Source organism: Zalophus californianus, chromosome 8 (assembly GCF_009762305.2).
Source record: "Zalophus californianus isolate mZalCal1 chromosome 8, mZalCal1.pri.v2, whole genome shotgun sequence".
Classification (NCBI taxonomy): Eukaryota; Metazoa; Chordata; class Mammalia; order Carnivora; family Otariidae; genus Zalophus; species Zalophus californianus.
In genome coordinates this window covers 96,102,032-96,127,573 of record NC_045602.1, presented here as the reverse complement: position 1 = coordinate 96,127,573, position 25,542 = coordinate 96,102,032, and the positions used below count along the sequence as shown (strand labels likewise).

General features: G+C 45.3%; 1 protein-coding gene across 1 annotated transcript in view; it reads left to right on the top strand.

Moving 5' to 3' along the window:
* The window catches only part of DTD1 (D-aminoacyl-tRNA deacylase 1), a 175,391-nt gene that overhangs the window by 138,131 nt on the left and 11,718 nt on the right, over positions 1-25,542 (top strand). Inside the window, exon 5 of the mRNA XM_027624254.2 lies at positions 22,099-22,270. Within this exon, the coding sequence (XP_027480055.1) occupies positions 22,099-22,251 (153 nt within the window). The 3' untranslated portion in view covers positions 22,252-22,270. The remainder of the gene's footprint in view (positions 1-22,098; positions 22,271-25,542) is intronic.

Here is a 25,542-nt window from a genome sequence, read left to right as displayed (position 1 = left end):
CTAGTGTTAAACTATCCTTGCATTTCTCGACAAAAGCCAGCTTTGGTCATGATATGTCATTATTTTGCTAGATTTGGTTTGTTAATCTTTTGCTTAGGGCTTTTCTTTCTTTTATTTTTGTCTGGTTTTATTTATTTATTTTTTTAAGTAGGCGCCATGTCCAGCATGGAGTAAACAAACACGCATGCAAGTAATGTCCTCCAGGTCTAGGTTCCTTATATTTTCCACTTATGTATCTAAGTGCATCGCCTTTATTCCTCCTACTAAGCGTATTTCCAGGAGTTGCATGCAGACAGATGGCAGTGCCCAGAGGCAGAAGGACTGTCTCTATCTCGTATCCCTTTTTAAGACCTTCCCCAAAGCCTGTAGCAAACTTCCCTCACATTTGTTGGCCGGAATTCTATTGCGTACTTTTGTCTCAGTCAATACCTGGCAAGATATATGGGGTGCGTAGACCATGATGGCTTAAAGTGTGGCGCCTGAGGGGTCTGGCTGGTCAAGGATGCACTCAGTAGGAGTTCTGTCAGTGGGGAAGAATGGGGGCAGAGTGGGTGGGCAGAAAAGGAGGGTGCCTCCTGCTGGGATATGTCAAGAGTGGTGCCTCTGAGCGTCATGTCCTAGTTCAAGAAATATAGCTAGGTGTGTGGGGTTCCTGTTCTACAGAAGAGTAATGTTCTTTTTTGCCTTAATAAACAGAGTTTTCTTTTTTTCTGTTTTTGTATGAGCTCTTGATTACAAACATTAAAGTTACATCAGAGTATAAATGCCAATTTTAGGTGTAGCGTAGAGAATCCCATAAACAGGACAAGATGACAGCAGTGAGTAGCAAAGCAGGGAAGTGATTAAGATAGTGGTTGTAGATGTTCATGGGAAGTTAAGAAATTAGCACAGGTTAGAACAATTACTACCTGAAGGCTGGCATCAGGCTTTGAAGTTCAGAGTCTATACATGTTGACTTAGGTTGATGAGTGGCTTATGTTGTCATGGGGAAGACCAGCCTTAAGTACCCATCCGAACTGTATAGAGAAGGAAGTGGAAAAGAGAGACAGAGGCCCCATGTGTGTGACTTTTTAACACCAGGTGACCCTTCTTGCTAGCAAACTGGACCCCAGCAATAGCCTGGAATTTGGTCCAGAGTCCTTCCTCTTAGGGAAAAGCCAGGGAAAGAGGAGGAGAGAGAGATAGGCAGCTGGGTACATGCTTTCGCTTCTTTCTGGACACTTTTAGCCCAAGCAAGGGGCATGTAGAGGATGGTCCAGCTTCAAGCATGTTGACTTCATCCAGATGGTTCCAGTTTAGAGATGTGGGGAAAAAGTCTCCTTTCTTTTCTCCAAGAGGTCCTCACACTGGAAAATTTGTTGGGGGAATGCCAGGCCAATTTAAAAAATGATCAGTGTTTGGAATGAGATGTTCCTCTTCATTCACCTGACTCTCACTGCCTGTTGCCAGCTTCAGGTCCGCACCTGCCGGGAACATGTGAAAACACTGGTCTGCATTTCGGAAGATAAAATTCAGGCACCGGGTAGCAAGCCGTGTTTCAGTCCAGGAAGGCTCACGGTGTTCAGAAATCTGTAGTAAAAATCACGAACCTAAAAGGAGTGGATATGTCGGCTTTCACATGCTCAGAAAAGAAAAGGCTAGGAGACAGAGGTTGGGGTGGTGGTCCAAGACTTGTATTCCCTGAGCTTTCGTGTTTTGTCTGTGATTTGTCCTCAGCCTTATTTGAGAATTCCATGGCCAGAAACCTCAGTTCTTTTACCATAATGCTGATTGTTTTTAATAAATTGGCTCATACTAAGTGATATTAGATTTCAAAATTCCATTGGTAAATATTTTATTACTATCAAAACAAACAGTAATGTGAATATTGCCCTACCACTCATAGTTTATGTATTATGTTTCTAACCTGGAACGTGATTTAGGATCTGTAATGGGCACTAAATTGTATATACTTTTTCATTTTTCTCCAAATTGTCCTAAAAAGAAGAGCCCTCCCTTTCTCTGGCAAGATTTTAAAGTATTTGCAAATATTATTTTAGTTTCAGATAAATGGGGATCTATTTCATTTTTGTGTAAGACTTCCAAGGAAGGAAATCTGTCAGCTGTCAGCGACCTGTTGTAGGCCCTCCCAGAGCAAGCTAGTCCTTAAATAATAGAAATTGGACTAGCATGCTCCCTCATTTTTTTTTTTTTTCAGTAGTGGAATGGATGTTAAATGGATTTGTTTAAAAAAATTGTTTTTAAAGATTTTATTTATTTTTAGAGAGGGTATGTGTGAAAGTGCAAGCAGGGGGAGGGGCAGAGGGAGAGGAAGAGAAGCAGACTCCCTGCTGACACAGAGCTGGCCTCGGGGCTCCATCTCCTGACCCTGAGATCACGACCTGAGCTGAAACCACGAGTTGGATGCCTAACTGACTGAGCCACTCAGGCGTCCCTAAATGGATTTATATTTTTATGAAAAAATAGTTATGAAGCTATTCCTTAGCCTCTGTGGTAAAGTTAGAAGTTTGACATAATTTGTTTCTGTCAGGTCTGGTTCTCTTGGGCCCAGTTCTGTTGGATCTAGTTCTCTGATCTGATGAGCGCACTGTGCCTTGGCAGGAGCCACTGTTGCTTTGTGTTTTTTTTAAGATTTATTAATTTATTTTTGAGAGAGAGCACACATGAGGGAGCTCACAAGTGGGGGAAAGGGCCGAGGGAGAGGGAGAGAGAGAATCCCAAGCAGATTCCCCATTGAGTGTGGAGCCCGATATGGGGCTCATTCTTTTTTTTTAAATTTTTTAAATTTTATTATGTTAGTCACCATACATTACATCATTAGTTTTTGATGCAGTGTTCCATGATTCATTGTTTTCGTTTAACACCCCAGTGCTCCATGCAGTGCGTGGCCTCCTTAATACCCATCACCGGGCTAACCCATCCCCCCACCCCCTTCTCCTCTAACACCCTCAGTTTGTTTTTCAGAGTCCATAGTCTCTCATGATTCATCTCTCCCTCCAATTTCCCCCCTTTCATTTTTCCCTTCCTACTATCTTTTTTTTTTTTTTAAGATTTTATTTATTTATTTGAGAGAGAGATAGTAAGAGCAGGAACACAAGCAGGAGGAGTGGGAGAGGCAGAAACAGGCTTCCTGCCAAGTAGGGAGCCCGATGTGGGGCTCAATCCCAGGACCCTGGGATCATGACCTGAGCCCAAGGCAGATGCTTAAGGACTGAGCCACCCAGGCACCCCGGGGGCTCATTCTTACGGCCCATGAGATCCTGACCGGAGCCTAAACCAAGATTTGGAATGCTTAACTGAATGAGCCACCCAGGCACCCCCAGGAGCTACTTTTTGATGACATTTTCTGTAAGATGCTGTGGTCATCTTGAATAGGATGCCAGACAGTCTTACTTTTGAACTCTCTGAGGTGCTTCCAGGTTGGCTCACCCTTAGACCTCGACTCCTAGTCACAGTCTGTCTGTTTTCAGTTGACTCACATCTCTTTCTCCGTGACAGCGGTCAGTGTCATCATTGTACTACATTAGCGTTTTCTCAGACTTGGCCTCCCAGTTACAACTGTGCTTCAGTGGATGTCTAGCAAGAAACCTGCAAGGCATGGTCAGCGCTTTCTCTCATTACCGCATCTTATCCCTTGGAATTCAGACAGGCCTTCCTGGGTGGTCAGAGGCAGATGTTGAAGAGTGGTGGAAGCCTCCCTCCCTCTGTTCTACTCTTGGGCTCTTTCCATGCAGATGGGTGCTGTGGTCGGTTCTAGAGAACTGGAATCTTTGTGTGCTGCTCCCTCCATCTGGATGGTTTTGTCTTAGTGGAGAAGGTTGCTTGGTGCCAAAACATTGGATTGTCCTCAAGTTCACTTTTTTGGGGTCCTCACAGGTTCAGGGATGTTTCTGAATTTATGGGTGTGGCATGGGAAGGCCTCTGGCATAGCTGGTCTGTGAATAACTGATTGAACCTGAAATTTAGACATTTATCTTGCCAGCCTGACCTTCCTAGTGACAGCAGAGGCATTTTCTTTTCCTGCTTCGTCAAACTCATTCTTGATCTGTTTGTCCAGAAATGTTACTGATCTTGATGTCATAATTGAAAATTGTGCAGTTTATTTGTCCACTTGTGAGGCCATACTTATATTAATTCTCATCATGAAATTGCACTGTATAAGTGATCTCGCACCATAAATACAGCAATGATGGGGGGTGGTGGTCAATCCAGGTTTTTTCTTACAGAGTACTGACATAATTCACCCCAGTTAATCATCAGTGTAAATGTCAGCTGCTGGCACCAAAATTTAGGTACCTTGTGCATGGACATGAAGAGAGGTCTTGGAGATGTTTCTGAGGGTTGCCTTGTTGGGTGAATGGGAATTCTATTCCTCTTGTCAGGAAGATGGTCTCAGTAGAGAATGTCGCTCCTTTGCCGGCTGAGGAAGATCAGATTTAGTCCCAGGGCTTTGGTATGATTTGCTGGCATTTGTTGCACTTTTGCTCCCAGTCCAGACTGAGGAGATGGGGACACAGTATTTTTTTAAGATGTTAATTGCCAGTGGAGGGGTAGGGAGAAGGGGCTTGGGAGTGACGTCATCTTTCCCAAAGAAAGGAAATGTTGGAGACTAAGTTTGGAGAATTACTATTTTTGTATTCCAGGAGCCCATTGGCTTTGTGAACTGAGAGCCAGTGAGGACGGTGTGTGGGCTTCTGTGTGCTGGGGTCCGTGGCAATGGGGAGTGGGTGGAGGGATGGGTGCACTTTCCTAGGCAGGCTGTGGCAAGGTGCTGGTATTGGGCCTGGTGCTTGGCTGCATGCATGTAAGCCTGGTCAGAGCTAACTGTGGGCAGTACGAATCTGGAGGCTGGAGGGGGGCCCTCGGTCCAGGTCTCAGAGAAGACCAGGATGCTGAATCTGCGGCTCTGAAGATGATTAGGAGTGGGGTGACGCAGGAGTCTAGGCATGCACGTAGGCCTGGGCAGGAAACAGGGTGACGGGGTAGGGTCGGGAGAGTTTAGACATCCTAGAGCACGAAAGGCAAGGGGAGGAGAAGTGGGAGATGAAGCACTCTGAGGCCAGTTCACGAACTTTCTGTAACGCATTGAGGAGCGTTGACTTGGTCCTTCAGAAATAGAGCACCGCCCTGGAAGCGTTCTAAATGGGGAGTGACTTTATTTTTTCAACAGTTTTACTGAGATATTATTCACATACAGTTCACCCACTTAAAGTGTACGCTTCAGTTCAGTGACTTTTGCCACGTTCAGAGTTGTGCAGCCATCCCCACAACGGATTTTAGAATGTTCCCATCGCCACAGAAAAGCCCAGTGCTCTTTAGCTCTCGCTTCCCGTCTCCCCCCCAACTCCAGTGTCAGGCAGCAGTGTGTTTATTTCCTGCGTGTCCAGATTTGCCTGCCCTGGACGGTTCAAATAAATGGAATCATGCACTATATGGCCTTTGGTGCCTGGCTTTTTTTTTTTCACTTAGCATGTTTTCAGTGTTCCTCACATTGTAAGATATAACACCAGTTCAGTGCTTTTATTTCCAGATGGTACTCCATTGCGTGGCTCTACCACATTTTCTTTACCCATCCATCAGGTGACAGACATTTGTGTTGCCTCACTTGTTGGGTATTATGAATAATGCTTCTAGGGAGTGCTATTTACAGGCCATCGACTTGGCATTTTGACTGCATCTCTGGCTGGGTACAGGATAGATTTGAAGGGGACAAGATGAGGCAGGGATCATTGTTAGGAAGTTGTGGAAGTCTCTGTGCGTCCTTTTTGTACTTCTTTAGGTGTGGAATCTTGGGTTTTAGCTAAAATTCCATGCAGAACTGGAGTGTATAAAACAGATTAAATGAAGCTACCCTTGACAGTGGTGTGGAGGCCTAGAATCTCTTGCCCTCGGTATCTTCCTTCCATGAAGCTAATGGGGTGGGGGTGGGGAGTTGCTTTTTGAGAAGTTACAAAAGTTGGTTATATTGGTCAAAGAGGGGTTTCCCATGGGCAATGTGGCTGGCTGGAAGAGGAGTAGGCTAGGAGTTGAGAGAGTGTGTGTTCATGTGTGTAGAGGGGGTGGAGGGAGAGAGACCTGGAGGGGTTTGGATTTGGACCCTCCCATTGAGTCAGAGTCTGATGAGCCCCTCTTGGGCCCCTCCCCCCCGCCTCCCGTCTGGCATAGACCACTTGTTGGACGGTAGCAACCCCTTAGCTACAAGGCTGGAGGGATAAGCTGGCTGAAAGGTTCCCCTGGGGTGTGGGAAGATGGAAGGCAGTCACGGTGGGGTGGCTTTTGGTCAGAGGCAGCAGCAAGGCATGGCTGGGGGCTGGGCATTACTTCTCCCCACAGCCTCCACTAGCCCCTCTCCAAAGCAGCTCACTGCAGGCAGAGGGAGACAGTGCACCCTCTGCATCCTCAGTTTAAGTAAGTCCTGTAGCCCAGTGTGTGTCAAAGTTAGGGTGCATGTGAACCCCCTGGGGGTCTGGTCCAACACAGACTGATCTGCAGTTCTGGGTGGGACCAGAGAGTCTGTCTTTCCAACTAGTTTGCAGGAAATGCTTGGAGCGGGCGGGGGGCAGCCCCAATTCCACACAGGTTGCTGCTGCTCAGCCTCTCTCTTTTGGTGTCTGGTTGTGGGAATTAGGAAAGTAGAGCAAAGTAGAGTAACCAAAGGTTGTCGAGTCTTTTTAGGACCTCATTGGCACAAGACACTTGACAATAACACACACTTAGGATAGGCCCTCCTCATAGCACAGAGTGGGGCTGATGGGTTAGGAGAAGCACCTGTACTATTTCCTGGGTCTGGTGAGTAATATGTGTATTTTGAGTCAGGAGAATCCAAACAGTAGGATGGCTGTGTGAGTGATGCTTCTATTCTCTCATTTCATTGTTAGCAAACTTCCTGAGGTGATACTCCTGATAGCATCCTGAAAAATGAGTTGCGCCTAATTACAAATTTATCTTGGAGTGGGGTGGAGCAGCTTTTGTTTGTACTGAAACTATAGCTGATGCCTTTTTTAAAAAATTTTTTGTTATGTTAATCACCATACATTACATCATTAGTTTTGGATGTAGTGTTCCATGATTCATTGTTTGTGCATAACACCCAGTGCTCCACGCAGAACGTGCCCTCTTTAATACCCATCACCAGGCTAACCCATCCCCCCACCCCCCTCCCCTCTAGAACCCTCAGGTTGTTTTTCAGAGTCCATTGTCTCTCATGGTTGGTCTCCCCCTCCGATTTCCCCCCTTCATTCTTCCCCGCCTGCTATCTTCTTCTTCTTTTTTAACATATATTGCATTATTTGTTGCAGAGGTACAGATCTGTGATTCAACAGTCTTGCACAATTCACAGCACTTGCCATAGCACATACCCTCCCCAATGTCTATCACCCAGCCACCCCATCCCTCCCACCCCCCACCACTCCAGCAACCCTCAGTTTGTTTCCTGAGATTAAGAATTCCTCATATCAGTGAGGTCATATGATACATGTCTTTCTCTGACTGACTTATTTCACTCAGCATAACACCCTCCAGTTCCGTCCATGTCGTTGCAAATGGCAAGATCTCATTCCTTTTGATGGCTGCATAATATTCCATTGTGTATATATACCACATCTTCTTTATCCATTCATCTGTCAATGGACATCTTTAGCCAATGCTTTTACAAATACGTTTTCTCCCACATAAATTGCATTCATGAGAGTTTTGTGGGGGTTGGCTAACATTTTTTTTTAGAAGTAAATGGTAATGATAGCAAACATCAGATTTCAAAGAAAGTTTGAGTGCTATAATTTTGGCCCCTAGTGGGGTATCTGCATGTGGACCCTGAGACTAAGCAGGCTCAGCCACGTTGCAGGGGCATTCAGAGCCGAGGTTTCAGTCAAATCCTTGGGAATGTTGAAATAATACTACTGAAGAGCACTTTCTTTTCTCTGACAGGCTGCACACTTGAGAATTGTAAGTTTGTGATCAAGAGTTTTTACCTCTTTAGATATTCTCTTTGGAGGCAAGTCAGATTGTTGGAGCTCTTTGGACAAAGCAATGACTAAAGATGAAGTGTTGTCACTCTTGAGCTTAAAAAAATTTATGACAGTATTTGATAGCTGGGAGAGAACGTATGTAACACACATGCATGTAAAGAGCATAACCTTGAGGTGAACACCCAAGGATCTCCCTCCTAAGCTTAAGAGTAGAGCATGTGCCATACCCAGAGGCCTTCCTGTCTCTCCTCCCACCGCACCTGCTCAGCGAAGACTACTATGCTGTGTCCTGTGTCGGTCAGCCTGGTTCCAGTCTCTTAAAATGGCTTCAAGCACATGCATGTCCCTAAGCAGCAGTGTCTGGCTTTCTTTTCTTTTCTTTTTTTTACTTTTAAGTAGGCTCTACACCCAGCGCCCAGCATGGAGCCCAACATGGGTCTTGAACTCACGACCCTGAGATCAAGGTCTGAGCTGAGATCAAGAGTTGGACACTTAACCAACTGAGCCACCCATGTGCCCCTGGCTTTCTTGTTTAATGAGGGAGATAGGAGTTCTAGTTTTTTTTAAAATTTTTTTATTGTTATGTTAATCACCATACATTACATCATTAGTTTTTGATGTAGTGTTCCGTGATTCATTGTTTAGGAGTTCTAGTTTTCGATTACTGCAGTCACATGCTTTTCATAGCAATACTTCAAATCAGGTGAAATCAATTTGTACAGAATGTCCCCTAATTTATTTAAAGAATCCCTTTTCTTGGGGATTCTTAGGTTCCTCCACAGTTTTTACTGTTGTAAAAATGAGTGCAGTGAACATCCTTTCGCATGTATCTCTGTGTACTAAGCCACTTGGTTTCCACAAGATAAATCCAGAGAGATGGATTTGCTGGGTCATACGGTGCTTAGTGCTTTGAAATGAACTTTGCCAGGTTGTGCCCCTAAGGCCCAAGTTTACACTCTCCACCAATAATATAATGTTCCTTTCCTCAGACCCTTGCAGAGGCTGATTATTATCAGCCTGGCAACTTGGTGAATAATTATATTTATCTTACTGTTTTTATTTGCATCGATTTAATTACTAGTGAAGTTGACTCTTTTCATAAGCTTAGTAGGTATTTGCATTTCTTCATTTCTTTAAAAAAAATTTTTTTTTGAGAGAGAGAGAGAGAGAGAGAGAGAGAGAGAGAGCAAACTGGGGGAGGGGAGAGAGAGGGATAGGGAGAATCCCAAGCAGACTTCATGCTGAGTGCAGAGCCCAGTGCTGGGCTATCTCACGACCCTAAGATCATGATGTGAGTGAAAATCAAGACTCAGACGCTTAACTGACTGAGCCACCCAGGCACCCCTGCATTTCTTCAAATTTTAAAATATTACTTGTGAATCTGGATTTTTGGATCCCAATAAGTTTGATTAATTTCTCATTTGCATTTTCTTTTTTCTGTCCACCAGCTAGTTTTGGAACTTGTATAACTCATTTTATTGGTCATATTACTTAACACAATTTCCTTTATTACTTTCTAAAGAGGCTCTAGTTCTATGAGTAATTTATTTATTCATTTATTTTTTTTAAGGATGGGAATGACTGTAATACCTTCTGAATACTTGCATATTTGCAAGTGTCCTGTCGATATTGAATATTTGGGTCACCATCTTTTACTCTTAGACTCTGCAGGTATTGTCCTGATGCTTGGTTGGCTTTCTTCCTTCCCTTTGTCCACCCATCTGTCGTCACACAGTCATTCTTTTATTCCTCCAACACACGGTTTGTCATTGTTTCCTGTGTCCCGGCTCTCTGGTGTGGCATTTAGTGGCATGGAAGAGAAGACCGGTGCCCTCTGTGGGTTTCTTTTAAATTTCCCTGATGGTTGGTCCTTCTAGGACATACTCGAGCCTTTCCGTAGTCCAGGGGTTGTTCTCCGGTCATGTCTTTGCTTATTGCTTTTTCTGTATTTGCTCTGATCTCTTCTTTTGCAATTTCTGTCCTGTAGCTGACTTCTAAGTTTCTGCTCCTTTTGCTTATAGTCTTGTTCTCTCGATATTGGAAGGATTACATGAATTGATTTTTCTGAATCATTAACTTTTTTTATGGTATTGGATCTGTTGCTAACTATATCCGCTGTATGAGTTTTCTTTCTTAAACATATTTTAAATTTATTAAAGTAACTTTGTGCATAATTAAAAAGCAGGTAATACCTAAAGGCTTATAATGAAAAATAAACCCCTTTGCCTGTTTTTCCTTGTCCTTGTCCCAGACCTGTTCCACGCAATTGAGCACCTTTAACATGTTTTTTTTTTTAAGATTTTACTTATTTATTTGAGAGAACGAGTGAGCGCGAGAGAGACCATGAACGGGGGTAGGGACAGAGGGAGAGGGAGAAGCAGACTCCCCTGCTGAGCAGGGAGCCCAATGCGGGACTCGATCTCAGGACCCTGGGATCATGACCTGAGCTGAAGGCAGACGTTTAACCTGAGCCACCCAGGCGCCCCTGTTGTTTATGTTTATAAACATAAACAAATATGTTTAACATAACATATTTGAAGCTATTTTGGGGGGTACTTTCTTCTCTATCCCTAAATAATAAACTTTTATTGTTTCTTAATATATTAAATTCTGGCATTATTTCATGCTACTTAGCACTGTTCATCTCCTACTCCCTCCATCTTTTCTAGTATTATGATATCATTAATTATTTTTTTGATATCATCATTTTTATTGAATTAGTAATGTTTACATTGTCATGGTTCTGAACTGTTACCACAGAGTCAGACTGTATCTTAGTTTTTTTTTTTTTTTTTTTGGTCTTATTCAGCCTTTTTCTTTTCCAGGTTTATGTACTTGTCTTTCTCTTCTTGAAATTTTACTGACAGTACTGTATTTACTCCTGCTGCTCCAAATAGCTCTTTGCCATACATCCCCTCTAGAGGCCTCTTCTGTGAGAACCTAGTTCTGGAGCCCTCACCCTGCTCCCCCTGGATGGGTTGCTCCCTGGGCTGCCAAGCCCTCATCTTGCCTAAGCCTGGCCATGATTTCTCTCCCAGAGAATGTCCACTGTTTCTCTGGGTCCCATGTCTTCCTCTTTTCTGGACTATTGCTGTTTTGTACAATAATTCTTCATTGTTCCAAATCTGCTCCATTGGCATTTGTACAACATATAGACCAAGTAGGGCAGAGGAAACATCTCACTCCCCCTTTTTTAAAGACTTGCAAATTGAAGAAACATTTTGAATCATTTAAAGAACACTATTAGTTTGAAATGCTCATGAACAGTTTTCTGTTACCAATTATGCACTGGAATAGCAAAACTGAAATTGCTTTAGTGTCTCCTTAAACTTTGCTACAGTTCATGATTATGAACCAGACATGTGCCAACAGCTTGGTAGATATTGACTTCAGTCTAAAGTAGATGTTGACCAAAGAGTTGCCTATTATTTCTGCCTTCAAATAGCTTATGGCCTAAAAAGCAATAAATGCACACAGGCACGGAGGAGGAGAGACGAATCCATTCACTTGGTGTGTGGATTGGAAGAAGGCCAGCCTCTGGCCTCCCAAATGCTGTGGGTCGTTGCTTCTCTTTCAGTGGAGGGGAAATGGTTACTCCTTTCCTATAACTCTTGAAATTTTAAAATTAGCCACCATCGAAGCAAAAGCCCAGGCCACTGATAGAATGAAGAGTTGAGAAGTGTTAGAAGGGCAGTGATACCTTGTTCTCCAATAGAGTTAGGGAGTGGAGGGCAACATCATAAAAATCCTGCCTACTAGAATATATAGTGTGCCCTGGGGATGGGTGATCAGTGTTCAGAGCATCAGCATATGTAATAAAATGTTGTGGGATTATACTCCAGACTCGCTCAGTCTTCCCTTCACATTGCTGCATCCTTTAGGGCTGTGACTGGGGATGTGATCCCAAACATTGCCACTGCCCTCCAGTGTCCAGGTATGTAAACCAGTGTAGGATGCTGGTTAATGGAGGGCCAGGTAACAGGTTACACAGAGTGAATTATCACATTAAAACATGGCTTAAATGTTTCTGGTTTGGGTCTTCCCAGAGTAAGAGGATTTAGATATAGAGAGGTCTTCCAGGAAGCACGTGAGACAGGGCAGAGAAGAGCCTACTAAGGCCGCAATGATGAGCCCTGGGGACCCTCTGGGGGACTGTATAGAACTTTTTCAGAGTTGGCACAATGATGGGTGAGGAAGCTGGGTTTTGAACCCCTCAACTCTCATTTCTTGGTGACTGAACTCTCTCCTAAAGGTGTTGACTTCCTGATACGCCTGGCCTGCCCTGCACTCGGGGCTAGCCCCTGCCCCTGGCCAGGTGGTGTGCTCAGGCAGAGAGGTACAGGTCGAAAGTTGGCTTGCAGGCGGTTGTCTGCTGACACTGCGGTGACCTCTGGGCTAGGGGACACGGTGGGTGCTCGTAGTCTCTGCTATAGTGGGCCAACTTGGAGATCTGAGGGGGCTGCATTGATAGAGAAACACATGCCTGGGCTGACCTTGAACCCCTTGGCGCATCCCACAGTGGCCTAAAACAAGCCCCACTGTGTGTGTCTGCGCGGTGAGGGAGTACACTGATGGGACTTAGCGAAGTAAGAATAATAGGAAAGACAACTGAACACCCCCATCCTCAACCCCCCATCATTTCTGCATGCCTAAGAGGGTTTTTGTAAACAATCGGGAATTAGAAAATAAAATTAGCTTGCACGACTTCAGATGGGAACAGATGCCTGCCTGCTTGCTTTTTTTTTTTTTAATTCCCACAAAAACCTCAAGCAGAGTTAATAATATATGAAAATTAGGTACCATGTGTGCACTTTGCTTTGTAATGTTTTTATTAAGCAGCCCGTTGATTTAAAAATAACACAACAAAAAAAAATAAAAATAACACGACAGTTGACATAATGGCAGACGCTGCGGTGTATATGAAAACATCCTCTTTGAATGTTCTGTCAGGTTTTCCATTACACAAGGAATAGGTTTTCCATTACACAAGGAATTTTTTTAAAAAAGCTTTCAGAATTGGGGCACCTGGGTGGCTCAGTTGGTCAAGCGACTGCCTTCAGCTCAGGTCATGATCCTGCAGTCCCGGGATCAAGTCCTGCATCGGGCTCCCTGCTCAGCGGGGAGTCTGCTTCTCCCTCTGACCCTCTTCCCTCTCGTGCTCTCTATCTCTCATTCTCTCTCTCTCAAATAAATAAAATCTTAAAAAAAAAAAGCTTTCAGAATTACCACATAAAATGAAATTACATCAAATTATAATTTGATAAAACAAATTGCCCAAATACAAATTCCAGTTGCTTTTAAAAAAATGGCCTGGTCATTTAGAGATAATCTATAGAAGTAGGTTTCTACAAGATGTTTAAAATTATGCAGTAGATTCACATTTCTGTCTTCTCAAATTTTTGCCCATATCATTTGCTGGTTGGAATTAGCCTTCTTTTCTTTCCCCTTCCCACCCTCTGCCACTTTGGCCTGTAACTAGCAGGAAGAAACAGGGAGAAGCAAAAGGTCATAGACCCAGGGGTTTCCAATAGCTCAAGAGACCTGGTTCTGAAGGCAAAGCCAGTCTGTGCCAAGTTGATATGCGTTGGACCAGCAGGTGGAAGTATCCTCCGCCCAGAGTTTGAGTGTGGGTCTCTGCCATTCTTTGAAGAATCCACTTCTGAAGGTGTGTCGGTCCATTATGGAAGGGCAGCGAGCTGCTCCAGTCACTGCGCTGGTCCCCTTAGGCTCTACTGCATCTCCATGGTAGTAATGCAAGGTTGCCTCTTGGTTTATGTGGTCTAGGAGAGCACACTGAGGCACAGGCAAGTCCAGTAATTCAGCCTAACCCTCAGGAGGTTTGTTGCTGATTGAATATTTCTGTATTCTACAGTGCTTCACTCATACATTACCTTGAAATTATTAGCTATTCAACCAAGCATATATCTAGTGTCAAGCTTGTTTTGTTTATCTGCAGGGTGAGTGAAGGACCACACAGGGCAATTTAAACAACTTGACAGAATCAGGACATTTTTTACTGGTGGTGGTAGTTGCTGGACACTAAGGAAAGACAGTGAGCATTGTGGAAAGTTCTAAAGCTATTGAAATGAGTTAATGGGGCTGATCAGTTTGGGGCATTTTGTCCTTTAACTCATGTCCTTCTAAGGGAGCCTGGCTGGGCATGTCTGTCCTTTGCAACCTCCTGTGATTGCCCAGTTGTGTCTCCTGACAGCAGCAGGGCCACAAGTGTGGGCCAGCACCCTCGGAGTAATAATACCTTATGGTATTTTTAAAAAGTAATTGCAGAGGAGACATTTGATCTTTATGACTTGCACCATAAGATTTTCTTGGAATCTTTGCAAGGGGTTAGTTGGAACAGAACTTTTCCATCTCTACTATGGTCTATAAAAATCATAGTAACTGACTTTGTGGAGCTTGAGTTTTTCTTTTGTTATTTTCTTCACTCTCTAATTAGATTTTGTTCATATGCGGGACAGAACAGGCTGGCAGGAAATAATCAGCACTAAAATAACTCAAAGATGGGGTCGTGGGGGTGGGCCCAACATTGCCCTAGCAGGAATAGAGGCCAGGTTTGCTGCCCTGGACCTGTGGCTCACCCCAGGAGCTCCTGTCCCAGTGAGCATTTGCTCCAAAAGGAGGCAGGTCGACTGGAGTCTTGGCTAGGAGTCCGGGAGACCTGGTGCTTTTCCCCGCCTGGCTGGTGCCTGGATGTGGTCTTGGGTGTGCTCCCTTTCAACTGACTTCACCTCCGTAGTTCTCAAAAGCAATCTGGGAATCATAATGTCTGCCCTTGACTTCTTGGAATGCTAAAGGTGTCAAACTTACCATAATCTAAGAGGTTATTTATTTCCCGAGTGTGAAAAAAAACTTTAAAGAGCTGAAATTAAAATTTCAGGTTATGTCTGTGGTTCCTTTGAGGAAGGAGGTACTCCTTCTGTCAACTGTAGGCTCAAAAAGGAGAAAGAAGGGGGCACCTGGGTGGCTCAGTTGGTTAAGCGTCTGCCTTTGGCTCAGGTCATGATCTCTGATTCCTGGGATCAAGTCCTGTGTCTGTCTCCCATCTCAGTGGGGAGTCTGCTTCTCCCTCTCCTTCTGTTCCTCCCCCTTGCTTGTGCTCTCTTTCTCTCTCTCTTAAATAAATAAGTAAATAATCTTAAAAAAATGAAAAAAAAAAAGGAGAAAGAGGAAGACCTTGACATGGTTTTCATGAGACGTATGGGAACTTATGAGGACATCGACAAGAAGCTGTAGTTTTTTGCCATCATTCCCCCAGACCACGTTGGAAGCAAGTTTAAGACATCATCTCACTCTAAGACTGATCCTTTCATCAGGAATTCCTGGGCACCTGTTTTGCTCTGAAATGACTGGCAAAGAAGTCGGTTTTCTAGGGCCCCTTCAAACCTGCACCCAGCACCTAGCGGCCCGGCAGGCTCCAGGGTTCCCCAGAGAGGCAGGCAGAAGGGACAGCAGCGGCAGACACGGGTCAGCTTTGCCAGCTCTGCTTACACCCTTCCACCCTGCCCGAGCTTTTCCTGGAGTGGGCAGAGTCCAGGGGAGCCTGGAGTCTGACCGTACACACAGCGCCCCATGCTCAAGCTCTCTTGTCAGGGTGCTCCTGGCAGCTCATTAGCGTCCACCAAAGGCTGAAGTGACTCACGGGGTGTTTTATGTCATTGTCACACTGGAGCATTGCACAGGGTGCAGTGATTAGCTTTCGAGGAGCCCTGTGAAGTGCTGTTTTGTGGGTGAAAGGACAGGGCAGGTAAGAACGATTCCCTCTTTGTTTGGTGCTCTCCCCGCGCCAGCGCCCATGCCCGTGCCACACTCTGTCCCCGCTCGGGCCCTGGGCCGGCAGACCGGGTGGGGGATGGAGTAGCATTTACAGAAGGGCAGACGGAGGCTTGGAGGATTGAATGGCCTGCCCAGGAGCTGCTGTCTGCCTATGAGACAGTTGGGCCCACCCTGGAAACCAGGACTCACCCGTAGGGCTGACACTTGGCATCACTCGGCTGGGTGGATCCCATGTGGTTGTCTCCCCCGAGAGCTGGTAAAGAGCTGTGCGGGCACACAGCTGACGTGACAATAGTTCAAGTCTCCCTTCCCTCTGAGGCTGTCCCTCTTCAAACAGAACAGGGCCCGCTCGCTCATCAGTGCACTCACTCATGCAGCGTTCAGTGTGTGCCATCCTGTACCAGTTACGATAATCGTGGTTGTCTGAATTAATGGTGAGCTCGGGGAAAATGTGTTCCCGGGGCTCCCCCACACCACCAGCACCCCTGCCTGCTGTGCTGCTTTGCCCCATCTGGTCTGTCCCCCAAGTCTCTGGCCGTAGTTAGCACCAGCAGTGCGTCGACTCACCTGCCATTCCCAAATGGTGACACTTCAGTTGCTGCTGATGGTGCACCCGCCTTCACCTTGGCCTCTTGCTCTGCAGCCTCTCCTTGTCTTCTGTCATCTGCCCGGCCTTTTCTGCTCAAGCGGTCCGCACTGCCTGTGCTCTCCGCCTCCATGTGTCTGGCCGTGAAGAATGAATACACAGGATGATGCTGGTCTCTGCAATTCGCATACCTTCTCGGCCCTCCTACAGGACATTGACTCCCACCCCACCCTCAGCCCTGGCTTCCATTGGCCCCTCCCTGACCTACCTCTGCCAGTTCCTTCCCGACCTCCCACCACACCCTGGCCACTCTGTTCCTTACTGTGATGCTCTGGTGCTGACTGCTTGCTTTGGTCCCCCTGCTCTGTGGCTGGGCCTTGAGTGTCCCTGTCCTGCCTGCATTCTCTTGATGCTGGCAGCTGAACTGTTCCCCGCTCTATGTTAGCCTTGTGCCAGTGGATGGGCCTAGGGCCAGACTCCTCTCTCACCCCGGTCTGCCTATCCAACTGCTGTTGACAGGCCACACAGGGTCTTTCCCTGAGGACAAGTGCTGGGGATATTAGAATGCTAACTCTAGGCCCTTGTTGCTTTGGGGAGTTTTGGAATGGTGGCTCTCAGAATGAGGAGGGGATGTCTGGAGGTACACAGAGGCCTCTGGGGAGCTGTGGCAGGGCTGAGCTGGAGGAATCCACTGTCCTGGAGGGGAGGTCCTCCAGCTCCTTCCTGTTTAAGCCATACTCAGGTAGGTTTATAGCTCTTGCAGCTAAAAGCAAAATATCTCATAAAATACCCGCTGAACTAAATGAGAACATGGATGTTCAGTAGGTCATGTAACTTGCATACAGTTTCACAGCGTGCAAGTGGCTGGCATGGGACCAAACTCTAGACCTGTAGACACCAAACTCCACATTGTTTTCAGGGAGCCACACACTCTCTTTTGCTTAATTGATGAACTTCATTTAAGATGTATATTGAGCCCCAGCTATAAGTCATGCCCTGTTCTAGGTGCCAGGGATACAGAGGCAAGCCCAGCCAACCCCTTGCTGACTGTCTACCAGGTATATAATTGGTGATCTCCACTTACTACGAGCCAGGCCCTGTTCTAAGCACTTGGCATGTATGAAGGGTAATATTATAATTCTCCCCCCCCCCTTTTTTTGAGAGAGGGAGAGAGAGGAGTGTGAATGGTGGCGGGAGAGGGAGAGAGAGAGAGAGACCATCTTAATCAGGCTTCATGCTCAGTGCAGATCCCGATGTGGGGCTCAGTCTCACGACCCTGAGATCGTGACCTGAGCCAAGATTAAGATTTGGACACTTAACCAACTGAGCCACCCAGACGCCCCTGTAATCCCCATTTTAAAGCAGTGGAAGCTGGGTACTGGCTACCCCTGTCACTCTGCCTGTAGTATACAGCACTTCTTTGCCCTCGTCTTCATTGCTAGAAGATACGTAGGGACCTTGAGGCCATCTCTGTTTGCCAAATTAAAGAGAAACTGGTCCTGACACGGGTCCAGCTCCTTGGTGGTTTAGCAGCAAGTTGCCTGTACATTTCTACCTCGATGGTTGAGGAAGTTGGAAGGCTCCAACACAACACTAACTCAGCCTTAATTAGCTGGGAACAAGGCTGGCTGATAAAGGGGGTGGGAAACTTTGCTCTGTAGCCCCCTGAATCCCCTCAGGTCCTGTTGGCTGTGATTTCCATCGCACGCGCATGTGATAGCAGGGCCAGACAGGGCCACTTCGGAAGTAGCAAGTGGCTCGGGTCAGCAGAGAGGGAGGGAGAAGCTGGGAAGATGTCTGTACCTGTGGTGCCGGCAGCTGGCAGTGGTTTCTGTATGGGATGCTGATGATAATACAGCTGTCACTGGCTTGTTCAGAGCCAACGGGATCACACAGGGGTGGGGGGGAGTGCAAAGTGGAAGGCCCCAACAGGGGGCCCATATCTGTCCCATTGACATGACATCTGTCAGATGCTGAAGAAGAAACGTGACTGTCCTTAGGTGGGACTTGACCTCTCCAGTGTGGTTGCGGTCCCTGTTGTCTGGTACTTTGTTACTTCCCTCAGTTTGCTACCCGTCTAGCCCTTTAAGGCATTTCGGTTTGCAAGCTGTGCAGTAGTACGCATGTGCAACTGGTTTAGTCTTACATTATGCTGTTCAAGCATGGACCTCTTTATGACAAGGAAAATCCTTTATTTGCTCTGGATTTAATCATGAGTTGGGGAGTTTGGGGGTCTAGATATCTGCAGCATCCCCCGTGCCTTAGCCCCCTCAGAACTTTCCAGGATCCACCACAAAAAGTACAGGCTGGCCACAGAACGGTTACCGGCCCCTGGCAGCGTCTATATGCCCAGAGCTGCCTTTGGAAGGTTGGATTTCTTCCTGTGGTACTAGAGCCTGTACGGCTTGGACAGTGTTTCCTTTGCATTATGGACATCCTCATCAGTTAATTAAAAAACAAACAAAGAACAAACCAAAAGTACTCCATTTCAGTGTTTGTAGATCATGTGTTCACAGGACTGTAGTTGTTTACATTCTCCTTGACATGCATCTCCCTGTTAATTTGAAAGCTGTTGACATCCTACATGATTCCATATGCATTACCAATTTATTTTCTTCTTTTTCTTTCTTTCTCATTTGTTTCCTTTTAAAAAAAAATCCAACTGCTTTCTTGCTTTGAGATGTAAATTCCAAGTTTTGGCTGCCTTGGATTCCAAGTTTTCTGAGAAAAGGCTTAAATTTATTAGGTTAGTTCACAATGTTCTCACAGAGAACTTAGAGGCATGGAACCATATGTGGTTGGGGTTGTATTAAGATAAATAACATAAGAGAATCAGCATTACATCGTTCACAGAAACTCGGGCTATGCCTGTCACTTCAATAATTATCACACGTGATTTACAAGTGTCCATGGTGGGAGGGGACAGGGTTGGGGTGAAAGTTCAAATCGATGTTTGCACAGTTTCACACTCTGTTGGTGGCACCTCCGAGTTAGTGCAGAATCAAATGGGCACTGTGGGCACCGGAGAAACCTCTGAGAAGTCTGCTTTAATTGGGAATTATTCCCTGTCACCCTCCCAGGGTCTGGCTTCTCACCAGCATTTAAGAGTAGAAAGTAAAGAACAGGTCGGTTGACAAACAGGCCTTTGCATGGGATTGAATCTTAGCAGTGGGGGGGAGGCTTGGTTTGGCTAAGTCAGTGGTGATACTCAACATTTTCTATATTTACCTCTAAAGAGGGGACACAAAACGGAGAGGGTTTCTTTTTAAAATAAAGATCATGCTTTCTTAGTGCCTAACTTGGAACATGTTCATGATTTCATGTGTGTGTGTGTAATTTGTCTGTAGATACACACATAAACACAGACACAGACACTGATGTAAACGTAAGCTGCTGGCAGCCGAAGGCGGCTTATACAGTTCACTGCAGAACATTGATTTCCAGATGTTTGGATTTCATGAACTAGGAATATAAAAAATAAAAAAGAAATGGGGAGGTGTCCAGCATGGAGTGCCAACTCTGTGTTTTCTAAGATCATTAACAAATTTCTTTAGTGATGGCTGTTAGCTAGACTTACGGTGATCAGTTTGCAATATATACAAATATCAAATCATTATGTGTACACCTGAAACTCCTATATGATGATTATATATAGCTCAATAAAAAGTTTTTTTAAATTGTAGTAAAATACACATGAAATTTACCAATCCTAGCTATTTTTAAATGTGCAGTTCAGTAATGTTAAGTACATTCACATTGTGCAATCCAAGATTATTTTTGGAAAAAAAAAAAAAGAACAAGACAGAAGGACCCCCATCTACTGTCCTCCTCATTTCATAAAGTAAAGGAGCATTTTAACACCAAAAGAGGAATGAGGATGGAAGTCTGTCCTCTTAGATGCAAGAAATTCCTCTCTTATCTGTGGCAGAATAGTACAGAGAAAAATGCCACCAAGCACACAGTTCAGTAGTTGCTATTTTCACAAGAGTTTGTTGATGAAGGAAGCTATGTGTTGGTTTACATCCTGGGCATCTTATTGTTAGTGGTCCAAGCGCCAGTAGCAAGCAGTTCACATACTTGCACTGGTCAGCAGCCCTGTTCTGTATCTGGTTGTGTTTTTATAAAAGTAAAAGTTGACAGTATGGTGGAAGCCCATATATATTCATTCCACTATGATCCCATTCTCTTCTGTGTCTCCTCAAACTTAACTACTGTGCTGAAGTTGGTTTGTATTCTCCTAGTCATACTGTATCAGCATAAGCCTGTTATCAGTGTATAGTGTTGTTTTGTGTAAATGGAATCCTGCATATAGCCTTTTGAAACTTAATTTGGTTCACATAACATGATCTATTTTGATATATGTAGATCTGCTTTACAGTATTGCTTTATTTGACTATATACCACATTTACATTTATCTATCCTTCTGTCAGTGGACATTTGGTTTCTGGGTTTTTTGCTGATACAAACAATAGTGCAGTGCTCATTCCTGTGAGCCTTTCCTATGCACACGAATGGGAATTTGTCCAGGGGAGTTATTTGGGAGGAGAGTTGATGGGTCAAAGGTGAAGCGATGTCTTCATTCACAAAGTCTAATTAGCATATTAACTAGCCTCATTGTTTACTATAGCTTTTCAGGTAAATGGGGAGTGGGAAAGATAAGTCAACCATTAATACATTTGGTTTTCTGGACCAAATTGAGAGCTGCTGATTGTTGATCTATCTTAAGATTCAATTCAAAGTCTGTCTATAATCAAGAGATGACATGGCAGGTTAGTTAATAAGTGTTTTCTTTGTGTGCTTGGATGTGGGACAGTGACTGGGAGAATCCAGCTCTTCATTAAGTTTCCCTCTTTCCATGTGAACTATAAAGTGTTTGCAGTCCTGATCTGGGAGGCAGATGAAACTGGGTGTTGCTGTCTCTCGTTAACAGATGGCTTTTTTGGTCTAAGAAAATCCTGCGGGCCCAGACTTGGCCAGTGTGCTCTGACAAGTTTCTCAGCAGGCCTTTCTGGAGTGTCCTTGCTGTTGCTCAGAGTGTCAGATGATGTTTCTTTCAACTGTCTAGTCTGTGGTTTCCTTGAACAAGTTGGGGAGACTATCCAGGGGAGAAGTGGACCCAGGTGCCTCTGGAGTCGGGTGCCAGAGGCATGTCCCCCACCTGGCCCGGAGGAGGTCTGAGAGGGCTCCCGGGGCCAGCGTCCCTGTGTAGCCACCATGCGGCCTACTAGGAGCACTTAGGGTTTTGGCTGTGGGTACGTTCAGTCTCAACAAACAGAGCTGAGACGATGTCTAAAATTGCTTAATGTCCTTTCTTCAGAGCCTTCTCTCTTACCTTCAGCAAATAGAGGAGTGTATTGATCACTCTTTAGAAAACAGTAAGTGGGAAGACAACTTGGTTAAAAAAGGCTTTAGAGACGTCAGAGGAAAAAAAAAACAGAATAAAAGCTTTCTCACTTTTGGGCTCTTCTCAGCCGTCAGTGAAGCCTGTTGACCATTTTCAGAGAGCACATGGCAAGATGAGTTATGGGTGGGGAAAGTCCAGAGAGGTCCCACGTGTGACTAATGTGTGTTAACAATTCGGGTGCCTGACTGACAGACATTTCGCAGCCCGTTTGGCACAACTGAAACCCTGAGGCACACCGGGTTATCAGACAGAAGTGTGTTCAGTGGTTGCGTGTGAAGTAATCAGTGTTTTGGATATACAGGCACATGTTTACGTTTGTAAAACAAGTCTTTTTACTTTTTATAATCAGCTGTCAAAGCTTGAAAAACAGCAGCAGAGGAAAGAAAAGACCAGAGCCAAGGGGCCTTCTGAGTCAAGCAAAGAGAGAAATGCCCCCCGAAAAGAAGACCGCAGCGCCAGCAGTGGGGCAGAAGGTGACGTGTCTTCCGAGCGGGAGCCGTAGACTTAGGGATGGAACTCAGGTAGGAGCCTCCCCTCCCTGCATAGCTCCGTCTTCTCACATTTTGGGCAAATGGTAACAGATGGAGAACAGAATGGCTTTTGAGGCAGAATTCATCTTGTGGGCATTCCACCCATGGCTTCCTGGGATCTGCCGCCTTCCCGGGTGGAGAGAAAAGTGGAGGTGCAGGCAGGGAATCCGTGGGCCTGGGGTGTTCTCCTTCCTCACTTGCCTGTGTTGGCCGACAACTGCTGCTACTGGGAGCGTTTCCAGAATGTTCGCAGATGTGCGATCCAGACCAGGAGCCTTACCACTGCTCCCACCTCTCCACTCCTGCTCTCAGCAGCTCCAGCAGGACCGTGGTCACCTACAGCCTGCTCCTCTCAGAGCTGCCCGCCTCCTGTTCTTCCATCCTTCACTTCGTCCTGCCTCGCACCGACTGCACTCCCAGTGTCCCTTTCCTAAAATCGGGCTTCATTCTTGTCACTTCCACACCCAGGAATGCGTCTTAAGTCCACCTCCTTGCCTTTGCTCAAGTTCATTCCCCCAGCAAGCACATTTTGGAGAGCCTCTTAACTTGTCAGAGTTCACAAGTTCAGGGAGAAGCATAGAACTAATTAGACGTCAGTGTGGTTTGTTGTGGAGGTGGTGGAAATGTGAGGTGGTGGAGAGGGAAGTTGGGGAGGCTCCATAGAGGGCAGGACCCCAGAACCAGACCTCAGAGGACCTATGGAAATGGGCAGATGAGGGGCGAGGGTGGGAGCTGCCTAAGCCAGGAGAAGAGTAGATGCAAACACTGTTGGGTGTGGGACAAGGACAGAGAGTTTTGGAACAGAGGTGGAGAAGAATGGCTGAACCGCTAGGTACAATTTGGGGTGGGATTGTCTGGGGAGCTTCTGTAAAATTAAAGAAGTAGGAGAGTTCTGGGTCATAAGGGTCTGGCATGCAACTGGGGAATTTGGATTTCATTCTGGGATGGCGGGAAACCTCTGAAATGGTTCGAATGTACAAGTGACATAAGCAGGTCCAGGTCCAGGGATCACGCTAGCAGCTGAGGGGAGTGAGGGTAGAACCAATAGGCCAGTTGGGAGGGGGTAGCAGAAATCAAGAGAGGAGCGAGGTCTGGCCATCCGTCTCGGAGCCTTCAGCTTATATATAGTCTGTGGTTTCAAACCAAGTCAGCGTATAGGTGTTGAGTGGCAAGAGAGGAGAACATTCATAAGATGGTTTTCTGCCTTCTCCTTCCCTTCTGAAAGGGAAGTCCATCTGTGAAGTGACCTTTAGGATGTACACTGCCAGACACTGAGCTATGTTACAGAGTCCGCAGTGATACTTGGGTGCAGTGGAGCTGGTTTACAAACACAGCCAGACCAAAGAACTCAGAAAGATTGCGTTGTGGACTCACTAATAGTTTTAAGGGGAAGGAAGCACTGGATAATAAATCCTGTCATGTCCCCTTGACTTATCCCCTAATCACTCCATTTCCTTCCCTCTAACTATGGGGGATGACAGAGCCGTGGTCACTGGTCTTGGCTGATTTTTCTCACACTCACATGAAAGTGAAGCAGGAATCAGAGGGAGGTCTTTTCACACTCAGCCTCATTCGTCACACTCACAAGCCTCTCCCCCACCCCCTTTTCTTGGTCTGGACTTCAAGACATGGGTTTTTATTCATGAACTGGAACAGTTGGTGTCAGGGAGAGTCTTCTGAAAAGTGCTGTGTGGTGTCTAAATAATGTTAAATATTCACAAATACACAGCAACATTTACATGTGTAATTTGTGGCCTTTACATCACATAAAACTTCCATTCCCACCCCTTCAGAACTTTGTGATGATTTGCTCATATCAGTGGTCAGTTTTGTCATCACAAATACTGCTGGTGCTTCTGACTTACAGTCTGAACAGAAACTTTCAGTCTGAGGGGTGAAGCACAGAGAGGCTCTTGAAGTTTGTTTTACAAGTATGCTCGTTAAGTGGGTCCAGCAATAACTCAAACTCACTGAGTTTTTATTTTCATCCTGCCAATTTATGTGTGACTGTAAGTTGTGTCATTTTTGCTTCCTTGGTTTTTCTTCATTAACTAAAAGAGTAAATCTCCTCCCTTCACCAGTGCTGTTGTGAAAGGTAGGCAGGTAAAGCCATAATGCTGGGTGACCATCCTAGCAGGCTGGGGCAGGAGGGGCAAGTCTCCCCATGTGTTTGTGGTGCTTCTTCTTAAGCCTCCCCTGCCCGCTGGGGATCCTGTTAGAGAGACCGCCCTGGCACTCACTCCTGCCGCCTGGACCAAGGATGAAGGACTGGTCAATCTGATGGCCAGGGAGTGACAATCATTATAGTGGGTGGTTCCTTGGTTCAGAAGCAAAATCCAGACCCAACATTTTCTATTTCTCCTCCTTGGACCAAGGGCAGCTGCCCAGCCTGCACGGTGTTTTGCTGTCTTGGCCCTACTCTGACATGGCACCATATGTTTTCCCTTTAGTTTTAAGATTATATAAATCATAGCTTCTTCCCCAGTGAGTCTTGGGACTTTACAATAAATTTAAAAAAATTGGATTTTCAGACTCCCATGATGAACTCAATGAATAGATAAGGAATAAATATATAATCACTCATCTCCCAGTAACCAAACCCAGCTTAACAATGTAAACATACACACACGCACAAATTCAAATGTGTCTTGGACCTTGTATTTTCAAAATGGCTTTAAAAAAATTCCTATGCCACCTAGTTGATTTCTTTCTTGACTATGTTATCTACTTGCTAATGTATTTTAGAAATTTAATGTTTTGATTTTTGATGTAACTGTTTCTGTTACATTACTTTGAATCTTTGTTTTATTTATTGAGGGGTACTGAATTCTACTCTTTATGTCAGTGTAAAACATAACTTTCTACTTGTGTTAAATTTTGGCCTCAGAATAATTCCAGTAAATTAGTTAGTCTAGTTAGTTAGATTAGAATAATTCCAGTAGAAAGGCGTCCTGGACATTAGCATCCTGTGGCCAGTGGGCAGCTTGGGAATGATTTTGCCATTTCTGTGGGCAAGAAAAACACCCGAAAGCCCCATGCATAGAGGAAGAGACACTAACTATGTATCACAGAACATCCTGGAAGACATGTTCACAATAGAAAACAGCACACAGTAAAACGGGGAAGAGGTGAAAGTGGGCATTTCTTTCCAACATCTCCCAAAGTTTAAGAGGCAAAATTTCTCATAGACTTGTAGGTATTTATTTTTTGCTTTTCTAAAATTGGTGGAAAAATTAAAAACCTATAATCATGTTTATTCTCAA